This window comes from Lepus europaeus, chromosome 1 (genome assembly GCF_033115175.1).
Source record: "Lepus europaeus isolate LE1 chromosome 1, mLepTim1.pri, whole genome shotgun sequence".
NCBI classification, from domain to species: domain Eukaryota; kingdom Metazoa; phylum Chordata; class Mammalia; order Lagomorpha; family Leporidae; genus Lepus; species Lepus europaeus.
In genome coordinates, this window is record NC_084827.1 from 63,330,391 (window position 1) to 63,348,536 (window position 18,146).

General features: G+C 45.6%; 1 protein-coding gene across 2 annotated transcripts in view; it reads left to right on the forward strand.

Annotated features, from left to right (window-relative positions):
- The window catches only part of PLEKHB2 (pleckstrin homology domain containing B2), a 34,319-nt gene extending 17,663 nt beyond the window's left edge, over positions 1-16,656 (forward strand). Inside the window, exons 5-8 of one of the 2 annotated variants that reach the window (XM_062183011.1) lie at positions 6,243-6,282; positions 7,725-7,814; positions 12,651-12,759; positions 13,879-16,656. In XM_062183011.1, the coding sequence (XP_062038995.1) occupies positions 6,243-6,282; positions 7,725-7,814; positions 12,651-12,759; positions 13,879-14,015 (376 nt within the window). In that variant the 3' untranslated portion in view covers positions 14,016-16,656. The remainder of the gene's footprint in view (positions 1-6,242; positions 6,283-7,724; positions 7,815-12,650; positions 12,760-13,878) is intronic. The other variant, XM_062183033.1, reaches the window with a different exon arrangement.
- Positions 16,657-18,146: the final 1,490 nt, after the last annotated feature.

The window sequence follows — 18,146 nt, forward strand, 5'->3', positions numbered from 1 at the left end:
GAGTAAGGGACTCAGCAGATGTACGAGACAGACGCAGCAGGCTCTTCCTTGGTGGGACTGCTGGACAGGCTCCCATTGTGAAAGTGGCAGAAAGCGGTAGCACTCACTGTGCTCTCGCTTTTCATTTTAGGGTCACACTGGGTCATGGACATAGCTGAGTGGTTTCCTAAGTTTTATTCTTTTCATACGAATGTCTGAAAATCATGGCATCCCTATTGTGTGACAGTTTCCTTTCCTGGGTGGTGGTTGCTCTCATTCTCTGTCTTGGGAGGCGGGATGGAGAAGAGCAGGAGGAGACCCCAGCCTCACTTATCTTAACTCTGCCCATCCGCATAGGCCTTGAGTTGGGTCGGAATCTTGAAGACACTGAGTGAAATTTGGGGAAGAAACATGGGTTTTCCTGTGTACTTTGTAGCACCACAGTGAGTTAACTCCAGGCATTATGGAAACACCCACACTTAGGTGGCATTGTCACAGAAGCTGGCAGATCTCTGTCAGCACCTGCCTCTGCATTCACATCCATGCTCACCCTCAGTGTAATGTTCATTCTCTGTCGGACTCTAGGATTATTTTAAATCCAAGTGTGGCTTCTGTTTTATGCTCTGCTGATCTACACCAGTGAACCTCAGATGGTACATTCTGGAAGAGATGCGGCTTTCCTAAAGACTGCTGGAGAAATGGCCACATATCAAACTAATTTACTACTACTAATTTACTACTATTTAATCATTTAATACATTATTTAATAATTTAGTGCTATTTAATATTTCAATATTGCACATTGAGCACTTCCTTGGCCTAAGCATTGAGCTAACTGCTTTACAGATGTTTGAGCCTCAAGATATCTATAAGGTGAGTACTGTCCTTAACAAAAGAAATTGAGATGTAGAAATGTTCAGTTTTTTAGTGCTCCTGAAGTGAACTACCACAGCTTAATGGTGTGAGGCAGTGCACATCAATTCTTACATTTCTGGAAATCAGAAGTTCAGTGTGAGCCTCCCTGGCCATGTTCTTCCTAGAGACTCGGGGGGCAGAATCTGTTTCCCTGCTTTTCTTCTGGATGCCTCCTGCATTCCTTGGCTCCTGGCCCTTTCCTCCATCTTCATAGCTGGCTGCAGAGGACTGAGTCTTCTCTCTGGTTTTCTGTAGGCAGGAAAGGTTACCTGCTTTTAAGGACTTGGGGCTAGTTTGGCCCCCACCTGGATAGTCCAGGGTCATCTCCCCATCTCAAGATACTTAACCTTTTTTTTTTTTTTTAAAGATTTATTTATTTATTTGAAAGAGTTACACAGAGATAGAAGGGGCAGAGAGAGAGAGAAAGAGAGAGAGAGAGAGAGGTCTTCCATCCAATGCTTCACTGCCCAATGGGCCACAAGGGCCGGAGCTGCGCCAATCTGAAACCAGGAGCCAGGAGCTCTTCCGGGTCTCCCATGTGGATGCAGGGGCCCAAAGACTTGGGCCATCTTCTACTGCTTTCCCAGGCCATGGTAGAGAGCTGGATCAGAAGTGGAGCAGCTGGGTCTCGAACCAGTGCCCATATGGGCTGGCAACACTTCAGTCCAGGGCATTAACTCGCTGTGCAACAGTGCCAGCCCCATTACCTAACCTTAATTATAGCTGCAGAGTCCCTTTTCCAGTGTGAGGTTGCACATTCACAAGCTCCAGAGGTTGGGAAGTGAATATCTTCGGGGTTGTTTCCCCTCCTGCCACTCTCCTCCAGGTTTTAAAGCTTACTGGCTGGGCTCAAGATTGAAATTTTGTCGCCAGCTCTTTGTCATTAACTCCTCAGGTGTGTCTTGGGTTGAGGTTTCAGTATCTAAAACGTTTCCTAAGTAATGGTGAGAAAACATCTGGAACCAGGCTTTGGAGTATTTTAACAAAACATGGACGGTTTCTTGTAGAGAAGAGCTACATATATGCTACAGGATTGGTCTTGTTTGGGTTGGCAGAGTGGATTGGTTAGTTTTTGACCTATTGGGAAAATAGAGATTTATCTGTGCTTCTAATTTTAAGGGCACATATTATGGAGTATAGTATTTTTTTAAGTAGAAAACAAAAAGAAACAAAATATTCCTTGTGAAAAGAAAAAACAACAACAGAAAAAACTTGATAAAGCATGACAGAAAAGGACCTGCTTGCAGTTAGACTAACAGCATCTGTGATCTCAGTCAATGTCATTGGGCTAAATGCCCTTTCATAAGAGTAACATCTGAGGTTGGGCAGAAAATACATGGTACTTCAGCAAGTTCATGGGAAATAGAATTAAAAGGTAAATTTACTTTGGCGCAAAAAGATTTTGAAATCCACACAGTTTTTTTCATAGCACACATTTCCCTTGAGGTCTTTGAAGGCCCTTCTGTGCCTGGATTTCAGATTTTTTTTTGCACCAAAATAAACTTACCTTTCAATTCCATTTCTTATGAACTTTTGGAAATGCCCTTGTGTATACAAGAAACATGAATGACTCAGAAAGGTAGAAACATGAAGAACAGAAGACTATTGGTTTCTACCGTCATCCATTACCACACAGTGGGTGGACTGACAGCACAGCCGATTGACTCCTCCCATTCTGGAGGCTGGAGGTCAGAAATCAGCGCATCCGTCGTGCTCCCATGGAGACGCTGAGCAGAGTCCTTGAGGCCTCCTCCCTGATCTTAGGGGTTGCAGTTACCCTGGGTGTTTTTCACTACGGCATAGTACTCCAGTCACTGCCTCTGTTGTCACATGGCATTCTTCTCATGTCCGTGTCCAAAGTTCCTTCCTATAAAGGATACCACCCATGTTGTATTAAGGGCCTACCGAGTGATTTTTCTCTGAATTTCAATCCATCTGCAAAGAACCTGTTTTTTTTTTTTTTTAAAGAGCTACAGAGAGAGGTAGAGACAGAGAGGTCTTCTATCTGGTTCACTCCCCCAGATGGCCACAATGACTGGAGCTATGCTGATCTGAAGCCAGGAGCCAGGAGCTTCCTCTGGGTCTCCCACGTGGGTGCAGGGGCCCAAGGACTTGGGCCATTTTCTGCTGCTATCCCAGGCCATAGCAGAGAGCTGGATTGGAAGAGGAACAGCTAGGACTCGAAGTGGTGTCCATATGGGATGCTGGCACTTCAGGCCAGGGCATTAACCCCTTGCACCACAGTGCCGGCCCCATAAGACCCTGTTTCCTAATAAAGTCACATACATGGATGCTGGGGATTAGGACATCAACACATCTTTTAACAGTGTGTGTGGTGGTGGTGGTGGGGGCAGGGCGTAGTTTAACCCATAATAGAGACTGCTGAGTAAAGATGGTGAAGTGAATTCAGATCATCTTCCCCAACTAGCTAGTGAAATCATGGGGACATGTGTCAACAGCAGTGACCAAATAAAAAGTTTGACTTCTGGTACAAACTGCAAACAGCCAGAGAAAGAGAACTCTGCTGAGATCGGTCACTGTCCCACCCCGAGTCCCAGAAGTAGTGACAATACGAGTTCATTCAGCTGTGCGAATGTTCAGGAACACCCTTCAGTGTGGTTGCTGCTGATTAAGAGAGTAAGGTACTTTTTGAAAAGCTAAGGAAAAACCCTGGAGAATGTGATATCCTTGGACCTCTGCAGTGACTGAAGGCATGAGACTCACAGGAGGTGGATAGATCTCTGGCTGGTTACCTGAGCTCTAACTTGAGGCTTCAGAGGGCTGTGGTCAGAAGGGAGGGTAGGACCTAGGTTTTTCAGAAAGTGCTTAGTCCAGGAAGAAACATCCTCTTTCCTCACCCCCGTGCTATCAGATGACATAAAAATAAAGGAGGGTGATGTGGTTTGAATACGGTTTAAATGTGTGCCCCAAAGGGTCCCCTATTGGAAGCATGGTCTCTAGTGTGGTGGTGCTGAGAGCTGGCGGGACCTTTAGAAAGTGGAGCCTGGTGGGAGGTTCTTAGGTCTCAGAATAGTGACGGTGGTTTAGGGGATCCTGAGTTCTTTTAGGAGAGTTGTTATGTGATAGCCCCTCTCCAGTCCCTGGTTTCCTGTCCTCCCATGTGATCTCTCCCTCACCTGTGCTCCTCCTGTGGTGCTGTCTGCCATCATGCTCTTGGCATGATGAGCTAAGTAAACCACTAATTGTTCAGAAGTTAGTAAGTTACCAGGCTTAAGACCTTTCATCACAGTAACAGGAGATAGAAGAATATATAAGGTAACACCTGGTTATCAAGGCTTGCACAGGTGGGGCCTAGTGGTGCTACCAGTTGATAGCAGATTAGATAGGAACCAGGTTAAATAGAAAGCATGTCAAGGAGAGAGAGTCGGTGTCAGAGCAAGCAGAAACTTCAGTACCACTTCCCTGTTAGACCTGAGCAGGGTGCAAAGAAATGGCTCCACAGCTACGCAAAGAGAGCATAAAGGACAAAGCAAGAAAAGGAAAAGGGATTCGTGTGTGTTTAGTGCTCTTTTGTATCTGTGACACCTAGAATGCCTGCCACTGTCATATAATCGAAAGAGGATGTTTCTTCCTGGACTAAGCACTTTGTGAAAAACCTAGATTCTACCCTCTCTTCTGACCACAGCCCTCTCAAGCCTCAAATTAGGGCTCAGGTAACCAGCCAGAGATCTATCCAACTCCTGTGAGCCTCATGCCGTCAGTCACTGCAGAGGTCCAAGGATATCACATTCTCCATTTATCACATTTTCCTTAGCTTTTCCCAGCTGGAAAATGAATCACTGGTATACAGGAAAGATGGGATACTCCCAGTGAAAGCCAGGATAAGAGCAGAGCTATGTAGAAAGACTGAGAGAGTTCAGAAAGATTATTGATGTCTTGGAAGAACAGAACTCAACATAAATTGAAAACAAAAGAAATGTTCTGAAATTACTAGAATTGCTGAATGTAGGCCATACTAGACAGTGTCACTGGAAGCAGCAACAGAAAAGATTCCCTAAGATCAGTGGATAAACCAAAAGGCATCAGAGGTGCATGACGTTGGTACCTGCTCATAAAAGCTGCTGGGGAATTTTGCAGCTTAACTGCATTCATTAGAAAACCAGAACATTTGAAACTAAATGAACTAATCTTTCCACTCAAGGAGATGGTGGAATTAGACTAAAACAAATGGAATTGATAAAGCAGAGAAGAGGGGACGGAGTCAGTAAGAAAAGTGAGGGGGTGAAGGGAGAGAGCATGAGAGTACTGTTTGCCTGACAGTTTTGAAAACCCTTGTAAGATTCGGACTCGGATGTCTGGTATTTGTGATCATATCAGGGAAGTTGGTAGGTGTAGATGTTGTGTAACAACCTTTTTTGTACAGCCATTTGTCAGTCTTCACTGAAATAAATTGTGTTTATAGCTAGCAGTTTGACTCTTTGTAATTTGTCTTACAGAAGTGTTTACGTAGGGTGCCGAGATGCAATAAGAATGTTAATAGCTGCATTATTATTATTATTATTTTTTTAAAAGATTTATTTATTTGAAGGCAGAGTTATAGAGAGGCAGAGGCAGAGAGAGAAAGATGGGCGGGGAGGGAGAGGTCTTCCATCAGCTGGTTCACTTTCCAGATGGCTGCAATGTCCAGAGCTGCGCCAATCCGAAGCCAGGAGCCAGGACCTTCTTCTGGGTCTCCCATGTGGGTGCAGGGGCCCAAGGACTTGGGCCATCTTCTACTGTTTTCCAGGCTATAGTAACGAGCTGGACCAGAAGTGGAGTAACCGGGACTCAAACCGGCACCCATATGGGATGCCGGCACTGTAGGCAGCAGCTTTACCTGCTAAGCCACAGTGCCAGCCCCAGTAACTGCATTATTTTTAATGGCAAAAAATTTCTGGCAGTCTAAATCTGCTTGTGTCCTGGGCCATTAATGTAGCTGTTAAAAAATAAAGTAGATCAGTGTGTATGATGTGAACTTTCAGGCAAGTTGTGCATTTCACATTTATAAAAAGATTAAAGCAAGTATTTAAGTATTATATGTCTGCTTAAGCATTTATTCCTACTTTGTATCTCGAATGATTACCTATTCCTCGTACGTGTCTCAAGTGAGTTGATCGAGTGAATCTTGGAAGGCCTGAGGACCTGAACTTTAAACAAGCGTTTCCAGGGTTTCTGATGCCAGCTGGTAATGTGATTTACCTCAACACAAGCAGAAGTCGATCTGCTTTTAGTCTAAGAGAAGGTGAATCAGAACTAAGTGTCAGGCTTCAATGAAGATTATGTTTGAGAGTCATTTGAAATGTTGGATTGCCTCAAATAAAGTTCCCCTTTCTTTTTCTTTTGTTCAGGGCCTGGAAATTTACACTGCAGGATTCTAGGACAAACACAGTAAGTTGCTAATGGCAATCACCAGTAATGTTTGCACATGGTCTTGTGTAGCAAATTGGGAACGGGGAAGATAGGTCTGTCCTGGGCTCCCAGCCCTGAATGGGCAGAGCGAGGCAGGGTGCTTTGTGCTGACAGGGAGGAAGCTGGGCTTTGCCAAGTGTCTTGGCAAGCTTCTCCCCACACAGGCAGGCTTGTTCTGCTGTTGTTTTCTAGAAATGTTTGTATTTTTTTTACAGCCTTGCAGTACTTTGAGTTCTGTTTTGTTTGCAGTGAAGACTCAAAGGAACTGCAGGGTCCTTTTTATGTGTAGGACCTCAGCCTGTGAAAGCAGAACATTTTAGGGTCTAGTCCTGTTTCTGACCTTGGAAGTCACTGCCATCTCTGAAGCCGAGTAGTGCCATCTTTGTGTGGGTCAGGGAATCATGGCAGAGGTAACTTCTGCAGTCAATATTTTTGTTCTTCAGATGGGATTTTATTTTCTCCTTTATCTCTGTAGGATGAAAAGGATGATGTTGATTGATTTTACAGGGTGGTTTGTGCATCTGGGAAAAAAAAGTAGGAAGGCTTAAAATCCAAATGTCAGTGTTTTCTACTTTTGTTAGCCCAGGCTGAAGGAAGAACTTTTGCTCACCTTTTAATTCCAGTTACTTTTACTTCTTTTTTTCATGAAAATCCTCTTTTTGGATAAAGTTAATATTAATGATTCATATAGTTAAAGATTCATCTTGGAAGATCCCAAGATGATTCTTTGCCTGGACTTTTATAAAGGATCTAACATACTTTTCAACAGGGGAAAAATTTAATGAAGAACTTTTTACTTACTTTTATTTGCATTTGAAAAGAAGTAAGACAGAGAGGAAGGCAGAGATCCTGTATCCCCTGGTTCACTCCCCAAATACTGGCCAAAGCCAGGAGCCTGGACCCCATGTATATAGCAGGGACTCAAGTATTTGAGCCATCATCTGTTCCTCCCAGGGTGTGCATTAGCAGGGAGCCCAAATTGGAAGTGGAGTAGCTAGGACTTGAATCAGGCACTTCATAGGGGATTTGGGGGTCTTAAGCAGTGATTTAACCACTGTGCCAAATTCCCACTCACAATGTTTTTTTAAAGCAAAAAACAGACTGTGTGTAGGAACCTGTGTAAGTGTAGGGTTTTTATTTGTGAACAAAAGGATTGTTGAGAGCAAGGTAACATCTTTTAAAAGACTTTGAGTAATAGCCTAGCCTCAGGAGGCCCTCCTGGGTGGGCTCTATTCCTGTTCTGTATACCAGAGTGGGCCTGGACAAGCCAAGAGTTTCTCCTACTGCTAAGAGAGCTGTAGTTTTTTGTCCTTTACTTTTTAATTGGCTAAATAAAAGCAGTGTGTGTGCATAGTATCATTGAGTCCATAGGTGCCCAGGCAGCTCCCTGTTCTCATCCTGTCTCCCTGCTTCTCCCCCAGGCTTACGTGGGCTCCGCAATCCTGTCTGATGAGACAGCTGTGGCTTCCTCCCCACCTCCGTACACAGCCTATGCTGCACCAATCCCTGAGGTAGGGGGCAAACCTGAGCCCGTGTGGAGAGGGTCCATGTGGTGGGAAGTCTGGAGAGGCTGCGGCTGACTTCCTTTTAACTTTCAGCCAGGACCAGAGAAGTTGGATGTGTCCTCTGAGCCTCCTCTTTAAGCAGATCACTCCTTTTTCTTTTTTTTTTTTTAATTTTTTCTTTTTTTTTTTTATTTCATAAATGTGAATTTACAAAGTGCAACTTGTATTGTTGTGGCTCCCCCCCCCCCCAACCTCCCTCCCTCCCGTGACCCTCCCCTCTCCCTCTCCCATCCCGCCCTTTATCGAGTTTCATTTTCAATTACCTTCATATACTGAAGATCAACCTAGTATATACTAAGCAAGGGTTTCAACAGGCTGCACTCATGCACTCACACAACCACACAAGGTATAGGGTACTGTTCGACTAGTAGTGTTTTTACGTTTCATAGTAAAACACATTAGGGACAGAGATCCTATGTGGGGAGCATGTACCCAGTGACTCCCGTTGTTGATTTAACAATTGGCACTCTTATTTATGACGTCAGCAATCACCCGAGACTCTTGCTATGAGCTGTCTAGGCTATGGAAGCCCCTTGAGTTCACCAACTCTGAACTTGTTTAGTCGAGGCCGTATCACAGTAGAGGTTCCTTCCTCCCTTCAGAGAAAGGCGCCTCTCTCCTTGATGGCCTGTTCCTTCTGCTGGGTTCTTGTTCACCAGGATCTTTCATTTAGATTGTTTTTTGCCACCATGTCATGGCTTTCCATGCCTGTGAGACTCTCATGGACCTTTTAGCCAGATCCGAATGTCCCAAGGGTTGATTAAACAGATCACTCCTTATCAACCTCTGCTCTCATGAAATGAAACAACCATTTCTTGTTTATGTTGAGCACATTTTATTTTTAAGATAGACCTGATGAATTATGTAAATGACAGTTGCTTTGTGTAATGAGATGTTGATGATTTATAGTTTATATGTAGTAAACTTCTTAAATTCTCTTTATAATCATTTACAAAAACGCTATCTTTATTTTTGGGGGGTGTAAAACCCTATAAAAAGTCACATCACATGCTTTGAGAAGTTTCCTAGTTAGGGTGCCAACTGTCCAGCACTACATATTGTTATGTTATGCTATGTTATGTATTGTTATGTGAAGCATGCCTGCTTTTGTTTTAACTTTTAATTTAAAATAATCATATGAGTGTAATTCAGAAAGTTCATGGAAAAATAGAATTAAAACTTATTTATTTTGCTGCAGAAAAATTCTTGAAATCCACCTGTAGTTTTCTTATAATTTACTATGAACTTTTTTTTAAAAAAGATTTATTTATTTATTTGAAAGGCAGAGCTATAGAGAGAGGGAGAGGCTGAGAGAGAGAGATCTTCTGTCTGCTGGTTTATTCCTCAGATGGCCACAATGGCCAGTGCTGGGCCAGGCAGAAGCTAGGAGTCAGGAGTTTCATCCAGGTTTCTCACAGGAGTTCAGGAGCCCAAGTTTGGGCCCTCTAACACTGCTTTCCCAGGCACATTAGCAGTGAGCTGGATTGGAAGTGGAGCAGCCAGGACAAAAACCAGTATGCACTTGTGGAATGGCATCGTTGCAGTCAGCAGCTTTACCTCCCCTGCCATAATGCCAACCCCCTACCATGAACTTATTGAGGACACCTTGTATGCATTGATTTCAATTTTTTTTTTAGAAAAGACTTATTTATTTATTTGAAAAACAGACACACACACACATACACACACGCAGATCCTTTGTTCTTTGGTTCATACTACCCGTATAGTCATAGCATCCCAGACTGCGCCAGGCTGAAGCCAGGAGCCTGGGAACACTTTCCAGTTCTCCAACGTGGGTGCAGGGTCCCAAGCACTTGGGCCATCTTCTGCTGCTTTCCCAGGGCATAGCAGAGAGCTGGATCAGAAGTAGAACAGCTGGGTCCTGTACCAGCACTCCATTATGGGATGCTAGCATTGCAAGCAGTGAGTTAACCTGCTGTACCACAGTGCTGGCTTCTCATTATTTTTGCATCCAAACAAACTTAATCTCATTTTCCCTGAACTTTTTGACGTTCACAGAAGTTATAAAGATGGTATAGTCTCATGAATTTTTTTAAATCAGTTTCCCTAGTTGTTTTATGTTAGATAAAATCAAAATCAGGAATTTGAAGTTGGTACAATGTCTGTGTCTATTCCTGTGTCATTTTAACAATTGTGTAGATTTATGTATAGGGAGGTCTTTACAGTGTTTTCTTACTTTGTGATGTCTGCCTGGTCTTTGGCAATAACATGTTCCATTTCATTTGCTCTTAATATTAGTCATTTGTGTGTGTGTCTGGCAGTATGCTAGAGGTTTGTCAGTTTCACTGATCTCAAAAATCAACTTTTTATTCTATTTGCTTTTCCTTTTTTTAAAAAGATGACTTATTGACTTGTTTGAAAGGCAGAGTTAGAGAGTGAGAGAGGGATCTTGCATCTGCCAGGCCACTCCTCAAATGACTGCAACAGTCAGGCATGGGCCAGGCTGAAGCCAGGAGCCTAGTACTTTATCCAGGTCTGCCATGCAGGGGACAGGGGCCCAAGTACTCAGGTCATCATCTGCTGCGTTCCCAGGCACATTAGCAAGGAGCTGGATTAGAAGTGGAGCAGCTGGAACTTGAACCAGCACTCATATGGCATGCCAGTGTTGCAGCTGGCAGCTTAACCCACTGTACCCCAACACTAGACCCAGCTATTCACTTGTTCTTTTACTCAGTTTCATAAATTCTTGTCTTTTATTTTCTTCCTTCTGCTTATTTTCTGGTAGCTTTGTCTTACTTCTTCAGAAATTTCAGTATGATGTGTATTAGGCTGGAGTTCTTTGGATTTGTCCTTTTTGGTCTTTTCAGCCTCTTGAAAGCATGGGTTCTATTTTTTTGCTAAATTAAACAGACTTAAGTGTTTCTTTATCCCCAGCCTTTTGCCCTTTCCCCTTTTGGGACTCTGGTGACCTGAATGCCACCTGTTGTCAGACCTACTGATTCTAGAGACTCTGTCCTTTTTTTTTTTTTTTTTTTTTTTTTAACCTCAATCTGTTTTCTTTCTGATTAGGTTTAATTGGATAAATTCTACTGTTTCTGTTTACTAATTTCTTTTCTCTGTCTTCTCCATTTCATTGTTGAGTCCATTCATTGAATCATTTATGTGAATTTCTGTATGTTTTTAGTTCTAAAATTTGTACTTGATTATTCTTTATATCTTGATATATAAAAATTTGAAAATACATTTTTTTTACTGATTTATTTGAAAGAGTTAGAGGGGGAGACAGAGAATCTTCGATCTGCTGGTTCATTCCCCATATGGCTGCTATGGCCAGGGCTGGGCCAGGCTGAAGCCAGGAGCTTCATCTGGGTCTCCCACATGGGTGACCGGGGCCCAAGCACTTGCCGTCTTCCACTGCTTTCCCAGGTGCATTAGCAGGGAGTTGGATCAGAAGTGGAGCAGCTGGGACTTGAACTGGCGCCCATATGGGCTGCTGGCACTGCAGGTGGCAGCTTTACCTACTATGCCATAGTGCCAGCCCCACTCATAAAATGTTATGTTAGCTGCTTTCAAATACTTTCCAGATAATTCTAACATCTTTGTCATCTTAGTGGTAGTGCCTTCTGTTATCTTTGTTCATTCAGTTTGAGATCTTTCTGGGTTTTGCATGATGGGTTTCAGTTGAAACCTGAACATTTTAAGTACTGTAGGACTCTGAGTCTCATTTAAATCCTGAGAAGGACACCTAGACTGTCCATTCGGCCTCAGTGGACACTGGTGGGCTGAGTTCCCTGTCCCTGCTGGGAAGGTTGGGAGTGTAGGTTTTTTTATGCCTTGGCTGAGACTAGCCTGCCTGGGAAAAGGAGGGGCTCCCCTTGTATCTGTGAAGGGTTCTGAAAGTAACCCCTCTCCACTAGGCTTCTGTGGACCCCACCCCACTCAGACAGGGTGGTTCTGTTTCAGTTGGTCTCTATTCACACTACTTGGCTGCAAGTGTGTGTGTGTGTGTGTGTCTGTTTTCCTTCTGGCATGGGTGAAATTCCCTGCTCCCTGCTTGGCCCTCTCTGACAGTATTGGGAGGGGACAGGAGGGTTCTTTGTTGCAGCATGCCAAGCCTGGAAGTGCAGGCTCTCCCATCTGGTCTCTGGGATGGTGGGGAGTGCTGGGGTTGCAGATTGTCTGGGCTGTCTGAAACTGTTCCATGTTGCTGTGTTGCCCCTTTCTTTCGTGGATTCTTTGGATAGAGGGAACAGGCTTTTCTAGGGGCCCTTTTTGTCTGCACTTACTGACTTCTCCATTAGCCATTCATCAACAACAAAACCCAGGGAGCTCACTGTGCAGTCTCCCTTGCTCTGAAGTCTCTAGCTTGACTGCTGCCTTCTCTTTGCCATTCACAGCCTTGTGTGTTATTTGTGTGTAATGTCTATGGATTTTAATTGTATTTAGCAGAAAGAATAGGGGGAAAATGTCTGTTCCATCTTCTAGAACTGGAAGTCCTACCTCCTGCTTTTCTAGGGTAGCAAGCCGAGGTCTGCACATGGCTCCCAGTTGTTTGCTGAGTCAGAGTTCCAGTCACGTAATGACAGTGATTGTCATCGTCCGTGAATGTGTCTGTTCCCTGCTCGTTTCTGGCAGTGTTCCTTCATAGGTGTGTGTGCCCAGAAAGCCACCAGTCCCCTGCCCAGGTCCTAGAGCACGGGCACCCTGTCCTCTGTGTTCTGCCCAGGATTGCTGAAATGGGGCTGAGAGGGCGGGGAGGGCCGGGGACCCGCTGAAGGCCAGGTTCAGCAGCACAGCTCTCATGGTCCTGTTTCTTTTCAGCAGGCCTATGGCTACGGTCCGTACAGCGGCGCCTACCCAACAGGAACCCAAGTTGTCTATGCTGCGAATGGGCAGGCGTACGCTGTGCCCTACCAGTACCCGTATGCAGGTAACACACCAGCCTGTTCTCCGTGTTTCTGCCGTTTACTGGGTAGACCAACAAGGCTTGATAGAGGTTTTATTTCTCAATGTAAAGTTGAGTGAACTGTTTTCTGATTATAGACCAGAGATCACTCTGCTGCTATGTCTGAGGGGAAGAAAAGCAGTTTGAGAGCTAATTAGCTACTGGGCAATACAGTTGTGAAGCATAAAAGAGAACAAAACATATATTCCCACTTGTGAATTTTAGTTGTGCAAATATTAAGTTTTTAAAGTTCTTTTAGAAGTTGCACCTCTAGCTTTTTTCCCCCTCACATTCTTTATTTTAATCACATAAAAATGTGATTAAAAATGAAGAACAAACTATATTTGCAGATTTAAGCTGTAATTCATTCATTCATTAATTTTTGGAGATTATTTATTTGAAAGGCAGAGCAACAGAGGGGGGAGAGGAAGATCTGCTGTTTCACTTAAATGGCCACAATGGCTGGGGCTGGGCCAGGCTGAAGCCAGGAGCCTGGAACTCCATCTGGGTCTCGTGTGTTTTGGCAGGGGCCCAAGCACCTAGGCTGTCCTTCACTGCCTTCCCAGGCACATTAGCAGGGAGCTGGGTCAGAAATAGAGCAGCCAGGACAGGAACCTGTGCTCTGATACAGGATGCTGGCATTGCAGTCATTGACTTCACTCTCTGCAACACAACACTTGCCCTAAGTTTTAATTTAGTAATCTGTTTGCAGGAATACTAAGAAGCTAATGTGCTTTAATCAGGTGGGAGGGCTGTTCCTTCTGCAGGATGTGTGTCCCCCACCCTCTCCCTCTCTGTCACCCCAGTGAGCGTGGTGCAGAGGCAGGAGCCTATAGCTTTGTCAGGACTCTGCCCTCTGTGCCTCAGCCAGCTGAGGACCTTGGTCTTCTGTCAGGGCAGCCTGAGGGATGAGGTGTCTTGGGCAGGTTGCCTGCTGTGCCTGTGATGGACAACGATGGGACATGCTCAGCCTAGCCCCCTGCAGCAGCTCTCCAGGGGCGGGTGGGATGCCAGTGTGCCGGGAATCACGCACTGTACGGTGCGCAGTTGAGTGGATTCTGGCTCCACGGACTGCTCCTCATGGGTCTTTCTCCTCCTTTGCAGGACTTTACGGACAGCAACCCACCAACCAAGTCATCATTCGTGAGCGGTATCGAGACAACGACAGTGATCTGGCGCTGGGCATGTTGGCCGGCGCGGCCACGGGCATGGCCCTAGGGTCCCTGTTCTGGGTCTTCTAAAGCCCTCGAGCCTCAACACCTTGGTGTGCATAGCTTCTGATAACCCTGTGTGCAATAATATGATTTGCAGGGCTTTTTCTGTTGGTGACAGATTTTTAAAATAACGGTATTAATAGTCCTTTTGAAAGTAGCGACCTGATAATTCTAATCCACGTAAATACCACAGAGAAGGGTTTGTGGAACTGTGCTGGTTAGCTGAAATGTGGACTTCTAGGGATCACTGGCTCATTCTGAGAGTTTCCTTATGGAACTCTCCGGATACCTTATTTAAACATAACTTGTCTTTAAAGGCACTTTCTTTTCAGAGTTAGATATAATGCTCAAAGGATTATTTTCATGTTATGTCAACAATAGTAGTTATAAATGGGTACGTGTGTGCGTGTGCAGGGGAAGCTGTGGCCTCTCTGGTGTTATCTTTCAACATCAGGCCATAGCTGGCTGCAGGGTACTTCTTGAGAATTGTGGGCTTGTAAGCTGCCAGGTGACTGCCTGGAGGCAGCGGGGTCAGCATCCCCGTGACCGCCCTCTGGGGCCCTGCGCAGGCCTCAGCGAGGCTGGCTGCTCAGGATGAGGGGGCAGCCCCCTCGCCCCCTGCCCAAATGACGTTTCAGGAGCCTGCTGCGTCCTAGAACTGCTTATCCTTGTATCCTTATTTGGTTTTGGTAGTGATTCCTGGAATACATCCCAAGTCAGGAATTGATTCCAGCCTCAGATTTAGGGCTTTAACGTTTGAAAGTTGGAGAAGGCAGAAGAGTAACAAGTGTGTGGAGGTTTGTAGCGTCTGCTCTAGATGTATTTATTGCTGCGTAAGCCTTCATATAGCCTATTTTTCTACCTGTTGAAAGTGTAATACTAACACAACGGTGAGGAACATGGGGAGGAGACACAGGCAGAGTATCTTGGCCTCAGGCCTTGGGGTTCGCAGGACGTGGAGGAGGCCTGTCTGTCGCTCTGAAGGCCCGTCCTGTGCAGGGGTGGGGCACTGTGGCTGTCCACGAAGGGCCGGATGGCCAGTGGCTGGGAGAGACTCAGGTCGTAGAGGGGAAGTGGGGCATAGCGATGTGAGCAGCCTGCTCCAAGTCCTGCCCTGCCTGGCCCCAGCCTTGTGTTTTCACTCCTGAGCCAGGTGTGATAAGGGAAGTGTGAGACATTGGATTTGAGCTCCCCACCAGCATCCTCTGTTTTTGTCCAATACTCAGTTTCCAGTACCATGGAATATGTACTTTAGCCACTCCTGTTGCGTTTGTTTCACATTGTGAAGCTCTGGGTCCCCTGGTTTTCCGTCCCGCGTAGTTTGGGCAGTTTACTTTCACAGAGGTGGTCAGCACAGTCAGAGCTGGCTGCCCCACACTCCACGTAGTTCTGTTTTCCCTAAAATACACTCCAGCTGGAACAGTTATGGACATGCGCTCTTGTTTACTGCTCGGCCAGCTCTGTCTCTGAGGCAGACTTGGACAGGTTTCCACATGAGAGCAGATGCCAGGCAGACCTAGTGGTGGCCACAGGTCTGCTTTTGTAGCCAATCCAGGGGACTTGCTGACATGGGAGCATGTTTCCAGCTGAACGCAAGTCAAGTATAGGTACCTGTCATCTCTTGATGGATGTAGCTTGTGACCATAAGGTGTTCCGTGTTTCCCATGCTGCTTTGACCTGTAATGTTGACCATACGTCCTGTGTCATAAGAATGGCTTTATTCAGATTGTAATCATTAAAGCTGTATGCTTTACTTGCAAAATATTAAAAACAGCTTTTAATGTTGCACCAGGGTATGTATTTTGAAGTAGAACTGCAGAGTATTGAGGTACAACCCTGACGTGCTCTGGAAGCAGAAGCTTTCCCTGTGTGCCCTGGCTGCCCTCCAGCTGATGGGGGAGAGGTGTGAACTGAAATTTGAACATGTGCGCACGTGCGCACGTGTGTGTGTGTGTCTGTCTCCCTGTCCCTGGAGGGGCCAGCCTCCTGAGGTAGCCATAGCTGAGCCTGGAAGTTCACTGTTGCTCGGAACTTGATTCTGGTATGAAATACATACTGGATATAAGGATGGGCTCAGATGTTTCATTTCCTTGGCCCTCACGCCTCTAGGTGGCAGTCATTTGGTAGACTCAGTTTCTCGACAGTGTCCCTTGTCTAAGTGCCACACTTAGGTAATCCTAAGTTGAGAAGTGAGTGAGAGGGAAAGGCATTCTTACTCAGGTTTGAGTAAGCACTTCACTTCCAAGTGTACTTTTAAATAATGATCTGTGCTTCAAAGAAGCTGCCCTAGAGGAAGTTGGCTGTTGCCATCACACACATACTGATCTAATTGTTCTCTTAATTCCTTGAGTTAACCTCAGGGTCACACTACTGCTTGTGTGTTTTAGGCCATTGAAGATGCAAGGTGGTCATCTGGACCATAAGAAGTTCCTGTGGCTGGGAGGGATGACCCACATTTCTCTTGTGTAGCAAGTTCCCCTGCTGTGTGTCTGCCTTCCCTTCCCTAGTGTGTATTGACACAGGTGTGGAGTGCAGTTCCTCTCTTCAAGGCTTGGTCTACAGTGTCTAATACTCTGTTGTGTCTCACAAAACCCAGTTTCCCTTGTATATGCAAATGTATATTTATAAGTGAAAAATGTTACAATATTAAATGATCATTAACCCTCCAGTGTGTTTCATTGTGATTTTTTTTTTTTTTTTTTTTTTGGTAACGATTTATAGCTGTTTGACAGCTGGAGTTACAGAGAAAGAGATAGAGATAGATCTTCCATCTGCTGGTTCACTCCCCAAGTGGCCTCAACAGCCGGGGCTGGGCCAGGCCAAAGCCAGGGACCTAGAACTCCTTCTGAGTCTCCCATGTGGGTGCCCTGGTACTTGGGGCATTATCTGCTGCCTTCCCAGGTGCATTAGCAGGGAGCTGGATCAGAGCGAAGCAGCTGAGTTCATGTGGGTTGCCAGTGTCTCAGATAGCTTAATCTGCACCCAAACTCCAGCCCCATTTTCACTTGTAAGAATTACTCTGTAGTAACACACCTCCAGTTTTTTGTTTGTTTTACTGCTGCAGAGAGTAAGAATGATATTTACTGAAGGAGGTATTGTCCAAGTTCCACTTGGTGAGCCTGGGGCTCGGAAATGAAATAGTTTACTCAGGAGCACACAGGTAGTAAGTGAAGCTTGCATCTGTAGCTGTTATTAAAACACATTCTTGGCCGGCGCCGCGGCTCAATAGGCTAATCTTCCGCCTTGGGGCGCTGGCACAACAGGTTCTAGTCCCAGTCGGGGCGCCGGATTCTATCCCAGTTGCCCCTCTTCCACGCCAGCTCTCTGCTGCGGCCTGGGAGTGCAGTGGAGGATGGCCCAAGTGCTTGGGCCCTGCACCCCATGGGAGACCAAGAGAAGCACCTGGCTCCTGGCTTCGGATCAGCGTGGTGCGCCGGCCGCAGCGGCCATTGGAGGGTGAACCAACGGAAAAGGAAGACCTTTCTCTCTCTCTCTCTCTCTCTCACTGTCCACTCTGCCTGTCAAAAAACAAAAACAAAAAAAACCCACATTCTTTTCCCCTATGCTGTGTGCATATGAGAGTGATTTCCATGAGAGCATGTGACTGGCCTGTGAGGTCACACTGAGAATGGCTGTAAGAAAATTAGTGATATTTTCTTTAGATCAACATAGCAGTGTGTTTCCAGTAGCTTCTCTCCCATCTTTGGGTGCATGACTACATATTTTTTGTTTAAAATTTTTTTCTTTTTTTTAGGAATTTTTTTTTTTTTTGACAGGCAGAGTGGACAGTGAGAGAGACAGAGAGAAAGGTCTTCCTTTTTGCCGTTGGTTCACCCTCCAATGGCCGCCGCAGTAGGCGCGCTGCGGCCGGCGCACCGCGCTGTTCTGATGGCAGGAGCCAGGTGCTTCTCCTGGTCTCCCATGGGGTGCAGGGCCCAAGAACTTGGGCCATCCTCCACTGCACTCCCTGGCCACAGCAGAGAGCTGGCCTGGAAGAGGGGCAACCGGGACAGGATCGGTGCCCCGACCGGGACTAGAACCCGGTGTGCCAGCGCCGCAAGGCGGAAGATTAGCCTACTGAGCCACGGCGCTGGCTAGGAATTTTGAAATTAGTTACTTCTTCCTTTTTTTGGAAATCAGAAACCACTTTTTTTTTTT